Source organism: Lutjanus erythropterus, chromosome 5 (assembly GCF_056507025.1).
Source record: "Lutjanus erythropterus isolate fLutEry1 chromosome 5, fLutEry1.hap2, whole genome shotgun sequence".
Classification (NCBI taxonomy): Eukaryota; Metazoa; Chordata; class Actinopteri; order Lutjaniformes; family Lutjanidae; genus Lutjanus; species Lutjanus erythropterus.
Genome location: NC_139321.1, coordinates 26,003,329 through 26,022,654, shown reverse-complemented (window position 1 = coordinate 26,022,654; position 19,326 = coordinate 26,003,329). Strand labels below are relative to the sequence as shown.

General features: G+C 40.7%; 1 protein-coding gene across 2 annotated transcripts in view; it reads left to right on the top strand.

Moving 5' to 3' along the window:
• nlgn3a (neuroligin 3a) overlaps positions 1 to 19,326 on the top strand; it is a 182,566-nt gene that overhangs the window by 144,720 nt on the left and 18,520 nt on the right. For both annotated transcript variants that reach the window (XM_084719415.1, XM_084719414.1), the window contains one exon: positions 13,367 to 14,156. In XM_084719415.1, coding sequence (XP_084575541.1) covers positions 13,367 to 14,156 — 790 coding nt within the window. The remainder of the gene's footprint in view (positions 1 to 13,366; positions 14,157 to 19,326) is intronic.

Sequence of the window (19,326 nt, the reverse complement as noted above, 5' to 3'; positions counted from 1 at the left end):
ATTTAGAGGATACACATCATGTGCAGCTAAGCCTGCATGTTTATGTGTGTGTGTGTGTGTGTGTGTGTGTGTATAAACATCATGCACATTGTTTGCTTTGTATGCAAGCTACAATCAGATGTAATCGGGGATGTATCCTTTTCTGAACCAGACTCAAAGGCTTGTAAGCCAGTGATCTGCTGTACTGGAAGACTGTGAAAAGGGCCAGGGTAAGCAGTAAGCTTCCACCCACCTCCTGCTTTTAACCAGCATGTGCGTATCCATCTCAGTTTCACCTCCCGTACCCCTACAGCTCACAGCTAATTTGTTTCTGCTAGGCTTAGGCACTTAGACCGAGGTCTCTCTCTCTCTCCGGCTCTCTCTTTCGCTGTCACTCTTTCTTTCCGTCTCTGCTCTGAATCCCTCTGATTCCCCCCCAGAGGGATGTACACCCCTTGCGATAATTTGTCACAAATGCGACTGCGCCCTCTCCGTGGCTTTCCTTGGCCCAAAAATGAGTTTGAGCCATCCCATCTGGCTCTCACAGGCAAGATGTCGCCAAGAATAGAAGCTTCCCATCCTTCCACATTTCATGGTTGAATTGTCATATTTGTGTGTGACTTATGTCTTTGACCCTCCCATGGTAGACATATTTTACATCTGATTTGTACTTATGGAGCTTGGCTTCCTTGAAGTGAGTGCACTCTTTGTCTCTGCCTGTCACCGCTTGCTGCATATACAAAAATGAACCAAGCTTTGGGGCTGCTATACAATGCAGATGGGGTGTAAAACATGGTGCATATATTTAGAAACAACAGGAGTCAGATGTTTGCACTGTTACCACACAGCAGCCACTTGCACAATTCTCCCATGAAAACCAGTTTCTGCAGGAGCTAAAGGCACTAATCATTTCCTCTCAGCACACTGATCTGAAATCTATTTGTGGACGCAGTAGGAGAAGAGAGAGGAAATCAGAAAACATCTTTAACAACTTGTCCCATCTAATGAGATTAGCAGAGCCGCTTACACAGTCATGACATGGAGATACACACAGATAACCCTGTAATAACTCATTATTCTTCCCATTTCCACATCGACGCCTAGTCAAGGCTCGCTGACAGTGCGTGTTGTTGTTGTGCATACACAGCTATCAGGCCAATCTAGGCACTGCAGTGGTGTGGAGTGAGCTCGGCGAATACCGCCCTGAATGCCACAGCACAAAAAGAGCTAGCAATAGGAGGACACGGAGATAGCATTCTGTGCTTTTCAGAGGCTGCAGCATTAGTGACACATGCATGAGTGCAAATGGAAAAATTCAGCGTGCAGGCTTTCTGTTTCTCTTGGTTCGGCAGGGAGGTTGCAAGAGAGGAGGAGGAGAGAAATCAATTCAGTGTGTGTGCTTGCATGCATGTGTAGTCATGAGACGCACAGATAACGTCCCCCCAAAAAAATACAGGAAACAGCTGAATGAATAGGAAGTACAGTAAAGGGCATTTTCTTGCCATGCACTGAAAAAAAAAAAAAAAAAAACATTCAAAATGTGTTTTAACTTAAAGCTACTACAAGGAACTTTAGTTTGATGGTTTTGGGACCCTTGTAGACAAAAGCGACCACATAATGACCACAAATATAACAGAAAATGCTTCTTTTTAACTGGCTACTCAATGACTTTGCCTGGGAATATTTAAACACAGGCTTGTTTCATTTGATTTGGATGATCTTCAAGTTAGAAGAACTCACATTTTTAAGTTCTGAAAGTAAATACCAGAAATTTGAGGTTTAATTAACTTGAATAAATTAAACTTGTGTATTTACATTAAAGGAGCAATATGTAACAACTGCAGATGCTAAAATGCGTGCGGCTATCAAAATAACATGGTAGGGCCATAAACTGTTGAATCACTGTTTAATATACAGTTGAAGTCAGTCGTGCTCCTCAGACTGGAGGAAGCTTGAGCAGGTTGCAGGAGTGCAAGACAAGCGCAACATTGCAATTTGACAATAACAAGCAAGGACGAGTCCCACACTGTCAACTGTTTATAACTGTTAATTGTCTGTCAATGTAAAGTTCAGCCTGTTATTCTGAAAACAAAAGCCCACTGCTCTGAAAATACATACAGTTTGAGTTCAGTGTCTGCTTGTGTCACTGTCTGCCAGACTCCATTAACAAATTGCTCAATTTAAATGTTATATACATCTAAGCCTTCTACAAGATTATTAATGATTTCTTACAACTCATAAACAGACTAACTCATTCAGCAAACATTTTGCATTAATTTGAACTCACTGCAGCTATAGTAGCGTTGTCACAGAAGCCAGTATTTCAACATAACATCTTTCCTTGATCTCTGATGACATATCATGATAATTTTATGATTTATTACAGTAAATACATTACAGATTTTTTTCCTCTAATGAGAAAAGATGAATTGATTTCAGTTTTCAACATGTTTTGTTCACTATCCCAGTCGGACAAGTTGGTCCAAAATCTACTTGCCCTAAGTCAATTTTTATTTCCCTCTGTACAAACTGTTTTATTATCAGTTATTAAATAATAACAGAGAATAACAAAGACTTCAGTTAATTGTCATGCTCATTTTAGGGCCGCAATACCGTCAGGAAATCATGAACAATTTCCACACAGTTTTTAAAAGTCCAAGGTGATACTTTAAATGTCTACTTTTTTCAGGCTACAACTCAAAAATATTCTGTTTAATATGATAATAAACAAAAGAAAAATGGGAAATCTACATATTTTAGAGGCCGAAAACAGCTTTTTCTGCCATTTTGGATGAAAAAGTACCTCAACAACTGATCAATTATCAATATAGTTGAATTCTTTTTTACTACTTGCCCAGTCAGGCAAGTGAATTGCCAGGTCTACTTGCCTTGTTAGTTTTTGTTGTTTTGTTTTTGTTTTGTTTTTTTCAGTGAGGAGGCAATCCTTTGTGTTGAGCTGTGGATTTCACTAAATTCTTGTACGATTTTTTTGTGTGTGGTTTAAATGCATATGAGCTCAAATAATAGAATTTTTCTGGGGGATCTCCTCTTTCCATTGCTGAAACTTTTGAATCATGGAGAAGATTTTGTTCCTTGATAGCATCTCTATTCATAGATTCTCCCTGAACTTTTCAGTCACCAGATAAAGAAAAGAGTCTATCTGCACCCTGTGATTGTTGCGTCCCTCACACACACTTCCACACTTTTCACCGACAGCTACAGCAGAGTACTTAAGAGCTGCCCTAACCTTCACATGAGATGCTTTTTAACCAGTAGTAAGTGAATGGGAACGGACCTATTAGGGTTTTCAGAATAAATAGCCGTGTTATCCTACTAAGAGTACAAGATCCAATTTGTCGTACTGGACAAAACAACACACACACCAAAAAAGTTTAGACAATCAGAGAGACGTGTTTTAAAATTCAGTCTAATCTGCTTTACTGCAAATGACAACTAATCTGAAATGTCCCGATGTAGTAAAACCCTCCACCCACGCCAGTTTCTAGCCTGAAATAAATTCTGTGAATTAGTCAACAATTACTGTTTGACTCAGGTATGGTGTGTGTGCCTGTGATTAGCAGCCATATTGATGAGTTCAGGGAGGAGCGGTGGCCCCGTTGAGCTGTACGTGCAGACGGAGGGAGGCCAGCGTGCGTGTGATGATGAGGCCTGGAGTGTGTGGTATTGACCAGTGGATGTCACGTCGTGATTAGTAGGAGATATCACACTCGCCGGGCTCAGATGCACATCGATCCTGGAACCTGGGTACAGCCTGTCAATGGGGTCATTTTTATCCTCCTCTCTTCTCCCCACCTCTCCTCTCATACCTACTATTTCACATCCTCACACCTTCATCTTTCCTCCTCCTTCCTCTCCTCTCTCTTTTCCCATCTTTTTTGTTTTTGTTTTTTTTTTCCTTTTTTCCTTTCTCTGTCTCCTCTCCTCTGTTCTGCTTTCCCATTCCCTCCCTCTTCCCTCCATCCACCATCCACCCTCATGGATCAAACTCTTTATTTGGCCTAAGCCACAGCCTGCAGGCAAGCAGGCAGTCTCTACAGAGGCTGGAGCAGAAGACCAACAGCTTCAAACAACATTATATAGGGCTGGCATGAAGCATGTCTCACACTGATAGATGAAAACACCAGCCCCTCAGACACTGCCTCTATATGGACATGATGAAAACAGGAGCAGGGCAGTCTCTTCTGTTTTTTCAAAGCCCACTGCTCTTCACTTGAACATTGCTACAACACCTCCCGGGATGTTCAGACAGACTTAAGTTTTGTAGGAATTAGGCAAGCCTTCGCTTTTGTGTCCTGATCCATGCAAAACAAAACAGTCGGTTTCTGGGAAGGAGATGCATTTTCTTTGGCAGCTGTCCTGTTGGATCATCTGTTACGAAATCATTCCAGAGTAAATCTGGTTTAGAGGAAACATGTGAAGCCAGGTAACAAGAATAGTCGCAGCAATAAAAGAGTAAGAAAACAAATCATGCATGCAGTGAATCATAAGTAGTGAGTCCCATTTGGGCTGTTTTATGTCATGTTTCATTTTTAATGTTTAAGCAAACAAGTACCGCAAATAACAGACTTCTTGGGATTAATGCTCTTTCTCTCTCTCTCTCTCTCTCTGTCACACACACACACACACACACACACACACACACACACACACACACACACATGCACACACACACACACACACACATACTGCATGGCTGCTTTTGTGCTTTAACTTGCAATATCTCCCTGTAGCCTGAGGGAATCCAGGGAGTGTATTCATTGACACTACTACTGTCTCCGAAAAGCCTCGCCTTGGCCTTTCCCTGATTCCATCAGCATCATTCATTCTGGAGTTGACGAGTTCGATGATGGGCGGAAATTGTAATGGAACAGAAAAACAATGTAGGTGTTGTTTCAGGGCTGCCAGACCAATGTGAAATTATCCATGGACTAATGCATGATCAGACCAGAGGCACTTGTGTTTAAGTGGATGCAGGCTGTGGTACTGTAGGCTGTAGCCATGGAGACGGCAGCTTTAACCCTATGTTATGAAGCGGCCAAGGATGTACAATTAGGCAGATTTTTACAAGTATTCATCTCCCAGCTGCTTTTAAATATTCCAGGTGGAGACTACTTCATGTATCTTTATTATATTGGACAAAATGCACTTTATAAAATGTATTTCAGTAGCAGTTGAAGTAATGTAATGTTCTGAATGAGTCCTATTCAGCTTTCTGTTTTTGAAATTACATCCCGTTCCCCTTCACATGCTATTCTTACTGAAGTAGTTGTCAGTTTCTCTTAGTATTGTACCTGTGCTGACATGACGTCTACGTCTTTTCTAAATTTACCCCCTGCATTTGAGCCGCTATTTTCTCTTTGTGAGTTAGAAAGAAGGTTTGAAGTCTAATGCAAGACAAAAATTATATTCTGTTATCAAATAATTTATTATGTTAGACATAAAATCATGTTAAAGTTTTTGTAAGGTCACCAAACGAAACTAGCTATTGTTAAGTCAGGCTGATATTATTTCATTTATATTATATAATAATATCATATCATATTCATCATACTTAATAAACTGAAATAACACAGGAAGACTGGGTTGCACCAACAAAGATTAAATTATGGTTTAACTTCAATTTATGATGCACCAAACTTTTATACTAGATTAAAATTAACAAAGATTAAATTTAAACCTCAGTTTAATTGTTATGCTAAACCTAGACTAAATTTATTTTTCTTGCAGCAAAATGTTAAAATTTAAAACATGATCCGGTGTAAACTTAGGAGGTTTAACTTTTAAATGTCTGCCTTTTTGAGATGAACTGAGTAAAGTAATTCTCTGCTGAGCCATCATGAATAGGATAAATATGTTTTGTTATAGAATACAGAGCAGAGGGACATTAATTACTTCTAATACTAGATTCCAGCACTTAAATTAATTTCAATGTCTTAAGAAATTCTTTTAACTTGTTAACTTGATTTGAAAAAACAAAAAAAACAAAAAACTAATTCATTTGTGTGTTGCCAACTGAAGTATTTCTTTTTAAAACTGGCCCAACAATTCTCTTTTTGCAGTGGATACCCAAGAGGAAATGAGAGTTAAGAAAGAATTGGAAAAAAAAAACAGCACTGAGAAAGTAAAAAGAAGAGCAGCAGTAATAGAGGCAGAGCAACATTTATTGAGTGTGTCCGACTGAGTGCTAGCCTAGTTTGAGTGTAGACGGAGAGGAATGTTTGCAGCAGAGGGGGCTCTGCATAGTCCTCGGGTCTGTGGAGATTTGCTTACAGTGAAGAGATGGTGGAGGTAAGATGGCTCAGAGGATTCAGGCTCCGCTGAACGCAGGCTTATGTCTAATAATCAGCAGGGAGGGACTCAGCATGGTCCCGCGGAAAAAGAAACGGTGAGAGTGTGATAGAGAGAGACCGAAAAACAGAGCAGAGGAAAGATTGAAGGGTAGGAAAAAAGATCTAGTATGAGTTATGGGAAAGAGAAGAAAAAAGACAGAAAGACATGTCCCTGTGGCCACGTTATTCCTCTCTTGTGATGGCTTTTATGTGTATGAGGGGAATTTTGATTTTGCTGCTTTACATATTTTCACCCCCTATTAGCTCCTAAAGTGGAATATTGTTAAGAAAATGAAGCACTGACCTATAAAACAAGACCTCGCCAATCCAGCCTTTTCAAGGTTATCTGGCATATGTCACTTTAACCCCGGTGTTGTCTGTATTAATTTATTTTTTTTAATTTAAATTTGGATGACACTGTTGAGGTAGTAGTGGTTTTGCAGGATGCACTTTACGGTCGCATTTATCTCAGGGCCAGAATGATAAAACTCGCCGCTGATGCTTCAGTGATTTTTGCCAGCTGTTCCAGATTACAAAGTACAGTCATTTATGGCGCTTACTGGCACCATCACCAACAGAACATCCTTGTCCATTAACACGGACTCGACGCTCACACATGCCTGTAGTTGCCACGTAATACATCAGCAGTGATCCAAAGCACAGCCACATCATGTTACTCTGTCTCCAGTGATGCAGCCTCGGCACGTTGATATCAGCATCTCATCCATATTGATGCTGTCAAAACATGGCCTAAACTAGTATGTTTGTTTGAGCCTCTTTGTATGTGAGGAAATGCGATTCAGTGCCCTTTAGGGTGCCCTTTTAGTGGACAAAATGTGTGAAAAGTGTCCTCTAGGATGCCTTCCAATGGAAAAAACACAATAAAGTGCCTTCCGGTGGAGAAACTGTGATGCAGTCCCATATAGGCTGGCCTATGTGCTAGAAAATTATTTGGCTGCTGCTCGCATATAAATGGTTCAATTGTTAATAGATCCCTGTGTGTTTTTATCACGGACATGAAGTATTTGTTGTACTTTAAGTTACATAAAATAATTTTAAAATAAACCTGGGACTGGAATAGTTTCACTATAAATACATCAGGACTTTTGACTCGCTGCTGTCCCACCACATATGGCTGGGTGCCTTTTTACTTTTTATTTTTTTGCCCCTGCCCCTCAGACTGCCTGAGTCCACCACTGTCATCCTACCCCAAGGTCAAGCTTTTTTCTTCCCTATCAGCAGTGAATTATCTCTACAAGCCAGTCTACCAAACCAGGGCCTGAACCACTTGCCCGTTTAACGGGTGTCTAGTGAGGGGGCAGCGCGGTCGAGGTCGGCAAACCGCAGCGCAGAGGCGGCTGCAGAGCGACGCGACAGCATTTTAGCAGGCACCCAATGAGTGATTACCTCGGAGCTCCAGTCATAATTCAGCGTGACCTCAATCTGCCAGCAACGCTATGGTTTGATGGATCTGCTCACAGTTTGGGTGTCGGGTTCTCGCATGTCAAACACGGGCAGATAATTCCAGGGCTATCTGTTGCTTTTCACAAAGTAAAACATGCTAGATATGAATGTGGCACACATGTTGACGGTTTTGCGTCATGCTCTTTCTGTTTAATTCATCAGGATGTTGAGTAATCATTCGCTACGTGGATGTCAGAGTCGATACTGAAGACAAAACAATGTCAGAAATGGTTAACCCCCATCATGATGATGCCTGTCGTCTGTCGGTCTATTCATCATCCCTGCGTCTTATCAATCAAAGTCAGTGCATGCACACACACACACATGCACTCAAAATACACACACGTACACCTCCCAGTGTGGATAATTAGTGGATTCCCTCAGTGGGTGATAGAGCCCATGCTCTTCTCTCCTCTTTCTCTGACCTTCCCCAGTGAGCTTCCTACCACAGTGGGGCTCATCACATGCAGCTCTAATACATATTTATCGGTCCGGTGACAGCCCATGTGCGTTGGATTTATATGTTTCTCCACAAACAATAGTAAAGCCTCAGTCACTCTTCCTCCCTTTCATCAACCAAAGCGGGAGATAAATCTAATGGTGTCAACCTGGTTGCAGCCTCCTCAGCAGTTGGCCATCTTGCGGGGTTTGGTGCAGACAGACAGATCGAGGGACCAAGCCTAGTTGCATTCAAGCCGCTCTCCTCAATTACAGCAAACGGATTTGATATAGGTATGTCTGTCAAATCACCTCAGCAATCAGAGGAGCTGCTCTGCCGGCGAACGCTTTCCTACAGAAACTTCTGATCAAAGACATTTAGAAAGTGGCTGTGGCGTGGCTGGCGGCATTGGGATTCAGGACAGACTCCCTGCACCATGACTGGCTCTGTTTGCACAGCGCAATCTGAGTTGAGATGTGAAGAGAGGCAATACCACTAAAGAGTGAAGGGAGGGGGAGGAGGAGGAGCAGGGAGGGATGGCAGGATTAAGTCCCAGCCCCCCTCTCTGCCTCCAAGCGGCCATCTTTCATCTTGCGGCTGCCCCGCTAATGCTTTCAAGTGGGTGAAACCCTCGACATCTGCTTCCGCTCCCTGGGACACGGCGCAGGCTACCGTCCTGCAGTGACGCACAACCACAGGACAGCTCGGAGGGCAGTGTCGGGGCGAGGCCACGGCAAGCCGACGTTCCCGTGATCCGCACAGAATGAGATACATGATGCAGAAACAGAAACACATTTCTCCCACTGAGGTTAAATCAAAAACTTATATTCAGGAATGTATTGAAATCTTTGCTGCCTGCAATCACATACAAACCTAAAATCTTTGTTCAAATTGTGGCTTATACTAGTAAACACGCTCTCCACGGAAACATTTCACAGTTCACTCACCCAGACACATTAATTCTACTTACTACTTGCGAACAAATAAATGTAAATAGCTCTGTAAATAAACACTTCATCTTCTCCAAGAAGAAATAAGCCCCCCGCCGCCTCTGATTAAGACTACCAAAGTGATATATCTGGCACTTAAGTCTGCTGTTTACCTCATAAACACAAAGACTTCAACACAGTCACCCACACTGATGCTGAAATATCACAAACTGAGTCTGCGTGCCTGTATATTTCTCTGTGAGTCTTTGTGGCTTAAATGCGGAATGGTCTAATGACTTTTCTTTTTTTTTTATGTGTGCCATTTTGGGACCGTTTTATCCACCATGGCTTTCAATATCAGGAGTTCAGTGGTGTTCCTTGACTCTGGCAGAGAAACTGCCATGAGCAATAAAGCAGCATGGTCAAGTGGTGGGAGCTTTGCCTCTGATTTTCTCTGAGATTTGTAAAACAGCACTTGAGATTTTGAAAACCGTATCAGGAGGACGGATGAGTGGTGCTGTCAAGACGGCGGCGATGATGTGACGGAGGCCTAACCCGAGACAGAGAGGATGTCATGTCACCTTCACTCGACTGTCTGTAAGGAGAGGGGAACGCAATTCAATTATTTCTGAGGAAATGATGTTTGTTATTTGGGGTCTGTTCCTTGTGTTGAAAAGTCATTTTAGATTCCCTCCATACTGCACTGCAACTAGAATGTAATTTAATTTGTGAGAGCACACCATAAGACTGTAGATGTGTTCACCCCAGTCGCCCCCTCCACTTTCTTTAAAGGAATAGTTCGGGTTATTTGATGAAGGGTTGTTTGAGGTACTTATTGATAGTGTGTTTAGCTACAGCGGATGCCAGTTGGCATGATCCCCAGTTTTAAGAAACAGAGACGAGTACAAGCAAAGAAGCTAAGCAATAAACTTCTGTGGACAAGTTTAGCAACAAAGGGTATTTTTTACCCACCTAAAAAAATGTCCAACTAAAAAAACAATATCAAGTGTACACTATACTATTGTTTATTTAGAATATTTCCACCACTTTGCTTTGCCATCAGACAGCCATTTCTGATGGGATGCCTTTGTATAAGCCAAATATTACTGTCTTTAGATAAACCAAACTCCATTTGTAAAATCAGTAACTTTACCTTATAAATCACAGGAGTTGCTGCCTCAGTCTCTTGGTTTCATTGTGTCATTGTGTGACTTTGGTGAAGCCAAACTATCCTTTTAAAACACAGAAGTCACACAACAACATAAATTAACTAGCAGAACCATGCAGTGGTAGACTAACAGCTCCATTGTTCAGCAAGGTAAAATGACTGATTTCATCTAGGGAGTTTGGTTGGTTTTGAGACAGGGATATTTGGCTTACGTAACAGCAGTTTCCTGTCAGAAAAGGCTGTCTGACAGCAACGTTAAGCGGTGAAAATATTCCAAAATATATTGTTTAAAGCACGCCCACACACAAACAACAAACTCCTGAGTAGATTCACATAATAGATGGTCTGTTGACTCTTAGTCTCTATTTCTGTATATTACAAGCAGGAGACCATGGTGTTCTGTTCACCTTGGTCTTCTTTCATTGTGTGCCACCATGTTGCATTGTATTGTCGGATGAATATGTGCTGCTCCATTCCTTCTGCAAATGTAGGCAGTAGGAGTGTTTTTTTTATTTTTATTTATTTATAGCAATCCACCCACCAACCTGTGCAATTTAGTGATCTTTCAGGTAAAAAAATGACTTTTAAATTACGCAAGGCATAACTGATACAGAGGTACTGTGTGTATGAGAAAGAGAGAGTGCATGTGTGTGTGATGACTGCAAAAAAGAGCATCTGTGTCTATAATTGCCGTGTTTGAGGTTCATCCAATTTAAGCTACCTTGAAAAGTACATTTACGGGGGGAGGGCATGTGCACAGGGTTCATAGCCTATATTCAAGACTCCTTCTGCATTTCTACATTCAATGCAAGGAAATGAATTTGTAGTATGGTGTAGTCAGAGTTCAGTAGGTTACTTTAAAAGATATTCTGATTCAAATCATCTGTTAAAAATGTACTCAGTAACCTAATATAAGTATCTCAAAGTTAAAGTAATGTAACTTTATTTCTTTTGGATTACCTCAATACCAAATGTGGTGAAATTGTTGGTCTAATATAATGTTTTATGCTGGTTACTAAAATATAACTTAAAAAATAAATAAAAATCTTTTTAACTAGCTAACATACTAGTCATTTTAACTTTGCCAGGGAAAATGTAAAGACAGGCTCTGATTTTATGAAGAATCCAACCCGGCGGCAGGCATAAAGACTAACTATATAGAAATAGCCACTCTTGGATAAGATAGTTGTATACTGATAGCTGGATGGTCCTGGTAACTTATGTAGGTCATATAGAGGCATCAGTAATGAACTGAGACTGTTTCATAACCAGTTATAGACTATTTGTCGTAGCTTTAAGTATGCTATTCACTCTTCACACTCAAAATTTGAGTAACTTTCCATAAACTTACTCCAGTCTGCTGCTTGTGTTTTTCCCAACACACCATCCCAGTTACAAGCATCACCACCTACAGTCCCAAAATATCTTGCAGTAGTAGTAGTCATAGTAGCTGTAGTGTTGAAAGCATTTTTTCACTAGAGGCTATAGTAATGAATTGTAGTATGTGCACACTGTGCATGGTAGTATATTGTTATTTATTTTGAAATGTATTTCCCCACAGCCATGGCCAGAAACATCATGTTTTCAAATTTGGTCCAAACCACTTAGATTCAAGAATTAACTGAGTAGATTTTGGAGGCCAAAGATCAAAAGTCACTGAGGACTTACAAAACATGTTTTTGGCAATAACTCAAGAATTCAATGTTATATATAGTTCATGTTTGTGACAAAATTTCACACACATGCCTATTTCAATAAAATTATGACGTGATCAGACCTCTGTAAATATTGCCTGTAAGTAAAGGCAGTATGTTTCTCACTGGAATTAGGGCTGTATGATATGGACAAAATCAAATATCACATTATTTCTGACTAAGGGCAATTGTTATTTACTGATTTTGCAAAACTATTGTAGGAATGGCTATTGGTGCTTTCACAAAATATCAACATGAAAAGATTTTTGATAAATAATAATTAATATGGATGTAATGACTAAGTGGATAAAGGCAAATAATAGAAAAGCTAGAACACTCTGGTAAATTAAGAAATACATACATTTATTTACGCTTATTTAGGTCACAAAATTATACTTGTATTCTTGCTTAATTTTAAGTATATTAAAAGTGTATTTTAAAAAGGATGCTTTAATTTCACTTCATTAAAAGTGTATCTGAAGTATGCTTACAAAAATTCAATATGCACTTCAATATAAGTTCATTAAAAAGCTGTACTTCATTGTACTTTGAAAAAGTAGCACAAACAAGGTAAATTAATTTAATTAATCAAGCATGCATATTAGTACACACACAGTCATATACTGTCATTTACTTTACCTTGCTTAAGGTGGCTGCCCTTTACCAAAGTACACTGAATACAATTAAAATTGTGATTTTCTATTCTTTAATTTGATTAAAACTAAAATATACTTTGTTACAAAATTGATTGTTCTAAAATAGCAAACTTCAAGTTAACAAATCATTAACATATTTGAAGTATACAGATAATAAGTCTAACAACAAGTACACCAAGTATGCTAAAATTTAATATACTTAAGCATCTTTATTTTTCACCAGGGATGGCAGGACAGTAATTCTAGTTTTTGTGTGCTGTAGTCTGGTTTCGCCATTTTTAATGCACCCTCTATTTGCAACAAAGCCTACAGAGCAATACTGGCAGCCTCCTGCTCCTGACAAACATACAGAGATGATTAGCGAGAGAGCATATAGAGATGGATGGAAGAAGAGAAGATGACAGACAGAGAGTTGATTCCCTTCTCTGTCTGCGAGCTGTCTGTGAGACCAGGCCATCTGCACATTCATTATCGTAGCCATGATTCCATTATTGTTCTGTATGGCAACAAGGACTTGTTCTGCTGGCCTTTGTTATTCTTATCAGCTGTGTAGCTGACAGCCCCCTTTTGATCATGGCAGCAACAAAATTAAAAACTATCATGTCGTATAGCACGTAACTGAATTATCCTCTATAATGGTGACATACTAAACATCATCGTGTCTCCTCTTCCTGTGTCCTTGTGCAGGTCTGTTCCACAGAGCCATCATTCAGAGCGGGTCGGCCCTCTCCAGCTGGGCGGTGAACTACCAGCCAGTCAAGTACACTCGTCTCCTGGCGGAGAAGGTGGGCTGTAATGTCCTGGACACCTTGGACATGGTGGACTGTCTGAGGAAGAAGAGCTCCAGGGAGCTAGTGGAGCAGGACATACAACCAGCGAGGTACCACGTGGCCTTTGGACCTGTAATCGACGGCGACGTCATCCCTGACGACCCCGAGATCCTGATGGAGCAGGGTGAGTTCCTCAACTATGACATCATGCTGGGGGTCAACCAGGGTGAGGGGCTGCGGTTCGTGGAGAACGTGGTGGATTCAGAGGACGGCGTGTCCGGAAATGACTTTGACTTCTCCGTGTCGGACTTTGTGGACAGTCTGTATGGGTACCCGGAGGGCAAGGACACACTAAGGGAAACCATTAAGTTCATGTACACAGACTGGGCGGACAGAGACAATCCAGAGACCAGGCGGAAGACACTAGTGGCTCTCTTCACTGACCACCAGTGGGTGGAGCCATCAGTGGTCACGGCTGATCTCCACGCTCGCTACGGCTCACCCACCTACTTCTACGCCTTCTACCACCACTGCCAGAGCCTGATGAAGCCAGCCTGGTCAGACGCCGCCCATGGGGACGAGGTGCCCTATGTTTTTGGAATTCCTATGATTGGTCCCACCGACCTGTTCCCCTGTAACTTCTCAAAGAACGATGTCATGCTCAGCGCAGTGGTCATGACCTACTGGACCAACTTTGCCAAGACTGGGTGAGTAAACTCGCTCTATCTTGTTTTTAACTGTTAAACCTTTTAGGGTTGGGTATTGTGAGGATTTTATCAATATTGATACTTGGTACTCTTATTGGTACACCTCCTTAAATTTATTGGTCTATATGTTGTTATGTGTTTTCCTCTAGTACGATAGTGGTATACTGCTAGTTGTTGTTCATCCTGAGGAGGAGAAAATTAGTGTGCAAGATTCCTGTATGAGATCTAGAGCGATGGCTGGTTGATTACCTCACATATGGTTGGTTGGTAAATGAAAAACAACATCATCTCTGACATATGTTCAATTGATTCAGTATGATTCAATAAATGCACACGGGTATCCAAGCTCTACAAAAATACAACAGCTGCAAGGAATCATTTTAAAATGTATGTCATACATTTAAGACCAAAACCTTGCTTGAGGCCAGACCTCTCTGTGTGGAGTTTACATGTTCTCCTCGTGTCCGTGTGGGTTCTCTCCAGCTTCCTTTCGCAATCCAAAGACGTGGGCGTAATAGGTTAATCAATAACTCTAAATTGCCCATAGGTGTGAATGTGAGCGTGAGCAGTTGTTTGTCTCTGTGTCAGCCCTGAGATGAACTGGCGACTTGTCCAGGGTGAACCCCACCTCTCGCTCAGTGTCGGACAATGGATGGATGGATGGACTTGCTAGCTAAATGTTTTGTTTAAACTGGCAGTGTTAATAATTCTGTAGCTGTTTCCTCCCATATTAGGGCTGGGTGATATTGAAAGAAATATCTCAATATTTCTTAGCTAACACCTAAATATAGATATTTATTAATATTGCAACAGGGATGCTTTCACAAAATATTTTTTTAAAAATTGCTCGTGTCATCTGGCTGTCCAGTCACTGTTGATGGTCAATGTAGTCAATTGAAGCAATAAATTCATCAGTGTGTGCTACATTGACAGAGAAAGCTGAAAAACCTGTTCTTCCTGTTGCTCCTGCATCCAGTGATGTCACAGTGATGTAGTTGGTGTTAAGGAAGAACTACAGGTTATTTTAGCTTGGATTTCTAGTCTCCACCTCTGAGTAATCAGGGGCTAGATGTTTATTTTTGTCACCTAGAGCTACATTGTGACCAACAACGTAAGAGCTATAGGCCAGGGTGGTGCTATACACCAACACAGGAGTGGGGGTCAAGAGCTTGTGTGCAATGCATTCTGGTGCATGTAGGCACTGCTGGTACATCTCCATGAGAACTCAGCTTTCTTGGTCAATATAGCATGTACTGAGGAATTTACTGCTTCAGTGGACTACTTTTACCATCAACACTGACTGGACATACACATGAAAAGTGCAGAATTTTCCTTTTAGCACAATGAGATTTTTGATAAATATTAAATGGGAATTAAAGGGAATATCTAGTCTGATATGGTGATATCACTATAATATTGGTGTGTTGACCAGTCCTGCCTGATACCTGAGTTTTATCTTGGCTTGAGGTAGACTTGTTGCTTTACTCTGGGCATTGAAGCCAGTTGCTAACTCGAGCCAGGAGGAGTGGGCTGGCTGCAGTGACAGTAGAGCAGCAGCTGCTTTGGTTAGAAAGTCAAATACTGTGAATATATGACATTTCATCACACTGGGTTGTCATTTCATCCCACCAGCTATTGCAAAGTACTGCAAAATGTAAACACAACAATAATGTAGTTGCCCAATGCAAAGGGACACTTTCATCATCATTATTAGATGGCTACATGTCAGGAAAAAAGTTAATCTAACAGTAGGCCAACTGAAAATGTTGAATGTTAAACAAATGAATGAGTGACATTCAAATTATATCAATATCATGATATGAGACTTGATATCGTCTTGATATCATTATATTTTGATTGGCGGAAGTGTTGTCTTTTCCTGGTTTTGAAAGCTACATTACATTAAAGTAACTGATTATTTTGAACTTGCCAAACTGTTCTAACTGGTCTGTTATTTGTCTTTATCACATATCCACATTAACAATGTTTTTTTTTAATCAAAAATTTTATTGTGTTAATATTTTGTGAAAGCATCAACAGTCATCCCTACAATATTGTTGGAATATTGATAAACAGTGATATTGATGTATTTGGTCAAAAAATATTGTGATATTTTATTTTGTCCATAATTACTCAACCCTGATTCAAATACTGATAACAGTATTGAAATGCAGGATCTTAATAATATTATGATTCAGACCACCAGTCCACAGTATCCTTCTCCAGTCCCAATTTAAATGAGTATTTGTGAGTTTTTAATCGTCTGTTAATAGCAACCACACAACATATTCACACATATTACTCATTTGTCTTTTAAATGAGTCAAGCAACAGTGCTTGCAAATTAGTAAAACCTGCGATCACACAATTACAAACTTATTCGTTATTAATAGAAAGTCACAGTGAGAAATCCTGTCTGAGTCCTATTAAAAGCACTTGTGAGCCGCAGAAAGAAAGCTGCAGGAGAAGGGAAGCTCTACAATGGATGGTATAGGACAGAAAAGGCATTTTTCAACAAAGACATTTTTTTCAGAGGCGGTTTTTGCCTGGACTTCCTGGGTCCTCGTCTGAAAACCTGAGACATATTGAATCTGAGGAAGATTAAATGTTCCTCCAGAGTGTGTGCTGTGCTTTTTGTGCTTGGCTGCCTGTTTGGGTTGAGTGTGTGTGCATGGCTGCCTGCCTTTCTGTATACTTCTGCGTGTGTGTGTGTATGTGCTTGTGTGTGTGTGTTTGGCTGGAAATACTATCTATGCTCTATTATACCAAGGCTCAAAAGACACAGAGACTTATCAGGCAGACATATCAAACTCTTGCCCTCAGCGGTATCGATTCCCTCAGCGTGGACCAAGTCGATCACTCGTGCCCTGGGTGACTCCCGCTCCCCACAATGCTCAATTTCACCCCCACCCATCACTGAGCCTGGCCATTTTGTATGACTACTAGTAATCATTTCTAACAACTGAAATTTAATTTGACAATCCCCGTTACCAGAGAGGTATTGATCCCTTCCTGAATGGGGATGCAGTCTGAAATCTTGTTCTGTTTTTATCTGTCTCTATATCATCAGCCATCCAATCAGGTGGCATTTACATCCAGTCGTCTCTAGCTGATAGGCTCAGTCCCAGGGCCTCCGGCTCTGTTCAATCCTTGAACCGCTAAATGGCAGACAAGTGCAGATGGACTGATGTCGGCTGCTTTGGCTTCTCAAGGAAACCACTGAGGTTCATCAGTGATGCTCGGACTAAACAGCTGTCTACTTTGCCTGGCAGCCATCTTGTGTCAACACACACAAAGCTGCAATATGTAGATACAGCTAGAATTTATTATTTATCCTTTTGAGAATATTATCCGCTGTTCTAAGAGGAGAGGGTGTGTTTAATTATGATGGAAAAAGTTTTAGGCCTCAAGGTAAAAATGCACAGTGTGTCTGAATCACTGAATCACTCCCTACTTGGATCTTTGGATGTCAGTGAAATTAATTCTGATAGATGATGACAGGCTGCCCATCTTACTTACAAACGCTCACATTCAACACAGCGCCACAGGCACTGAGCCGGGCTTCACCCTAACCTGGCCTTCACCCTGACGAGCAGCAGAAGTCGAAGAAACAAATTGCACTTTACTGTTGACCCCATGTCTGCTTTGTAGACTTCCGCATCACTGATTGATTGAGACAAAGAGCGAAGCACGGTAGACGGGACTGTTCTAGATCTGCCCTGCAGAGGTAGAAAAGGTACAAAAACATCTTTACTCATGAAGAAGTACAGACACTCGAGTAAAATTACTCTGGTAAAAGTAGAAGTACTGATTCAACTTCTTTACTCAAGTAAAAGTGAAAAAGTTACCGGCTCTCAACCTGGTATTAACATGCGTCCTGGGTGATCCAATCACAAGTGAACAGCTCTGAGTGTGTGAGTTCCCACCTGGCACTACAGTGCATCTTCAGATGTGTCTTGAGTGACTGTTCTATACAAATAAACACTAAGGCTGTTTCGTCAGTTGAATGTCCATTTGAATGTTCAATACAAGGATTCGATTCTAACTATTTGTTCCTTGTTTTTGCTTCACCAAACCTCTATATCAGCCTGCAGGAGCCTCATGTTTTACCTGCGCTGTCAGCGGCTCAGCAGAAGACACGCTCTGTGTTGCACTTTTATAACTGAGCTATATGCAGGATGTTGCACATTTTTACTTCTTCTGACTGTGTGGAACTCTGGTGTTTTCACATCACGGACAGTGAAGAAAGGCATTAATGACAGAATCAGAGTAAGGAAATGTGTGCATCCCAGCGCACCACAGAGCTCCTTCTTCTTCTTCTTCTTCTTCTTTTTCTGCCTGCTCTTCACAAGCACAACAATACAATATTTTTTACAAGGAAAGAAACAACATAATGTACTGCATTTAATGCCAAATTTACAAGAAGGCAGGAATGATTAATTAAATTTGCAAAATGTGTTTTTTTTTTAACCAGTGGCTCAACAGTAGTAACCATAACTGGGACAAACAGACACAATGTTTTCTCCACAAAGAAAGAAATAACTTAATGTATAACATCTGCCAAAGTTACAGAGGGGTCTAAGTAATTAAAAACTTGTCATAGACAGCATTTTTTAAAGTTTATAAAGTTTGTCTTCACTCAACAACTCTCAAATGGGCACAATTTCTTGTAATGAACTAACTGATGGACTTACACGATGTCAGTTGAGTAGGCAGCCTTTCAGTGTGGCCCAGGACACACTGCACACACAGTGCTAAAAAGATGTGGTCATATGCAGCCTAGACCACTTCTGAATTTATATTTGTCTCATTGTTCAACGAAGAATCAACGTTCAAGGAAGAATTTCTTTGTACAGGCAAACTTGCTTATAACTGTGCATATGACAGTAAAGGCTTTGACTTGACTTCAATGTGATCTGAGCTATTGGATCTATCTGTCTGTTTGAGTCGCTAAAGGGCAATGGCAAAATGCTCATTTTTGATGAATTGGGAATGAAAACGGACTGTTTTGTGTTATAAGATCTGCCATGTGTGATATGCACTGATGGACAGTCCATGGAATCGGTTTTTCTCTCTGTTGTTGTCCCATCCATTTAGGTTCAAATTGATCTTTGAGTTTTACTAAGATGCAAAATAAGAATAATCAATAATTCCTCTCAAATGCATTAAAA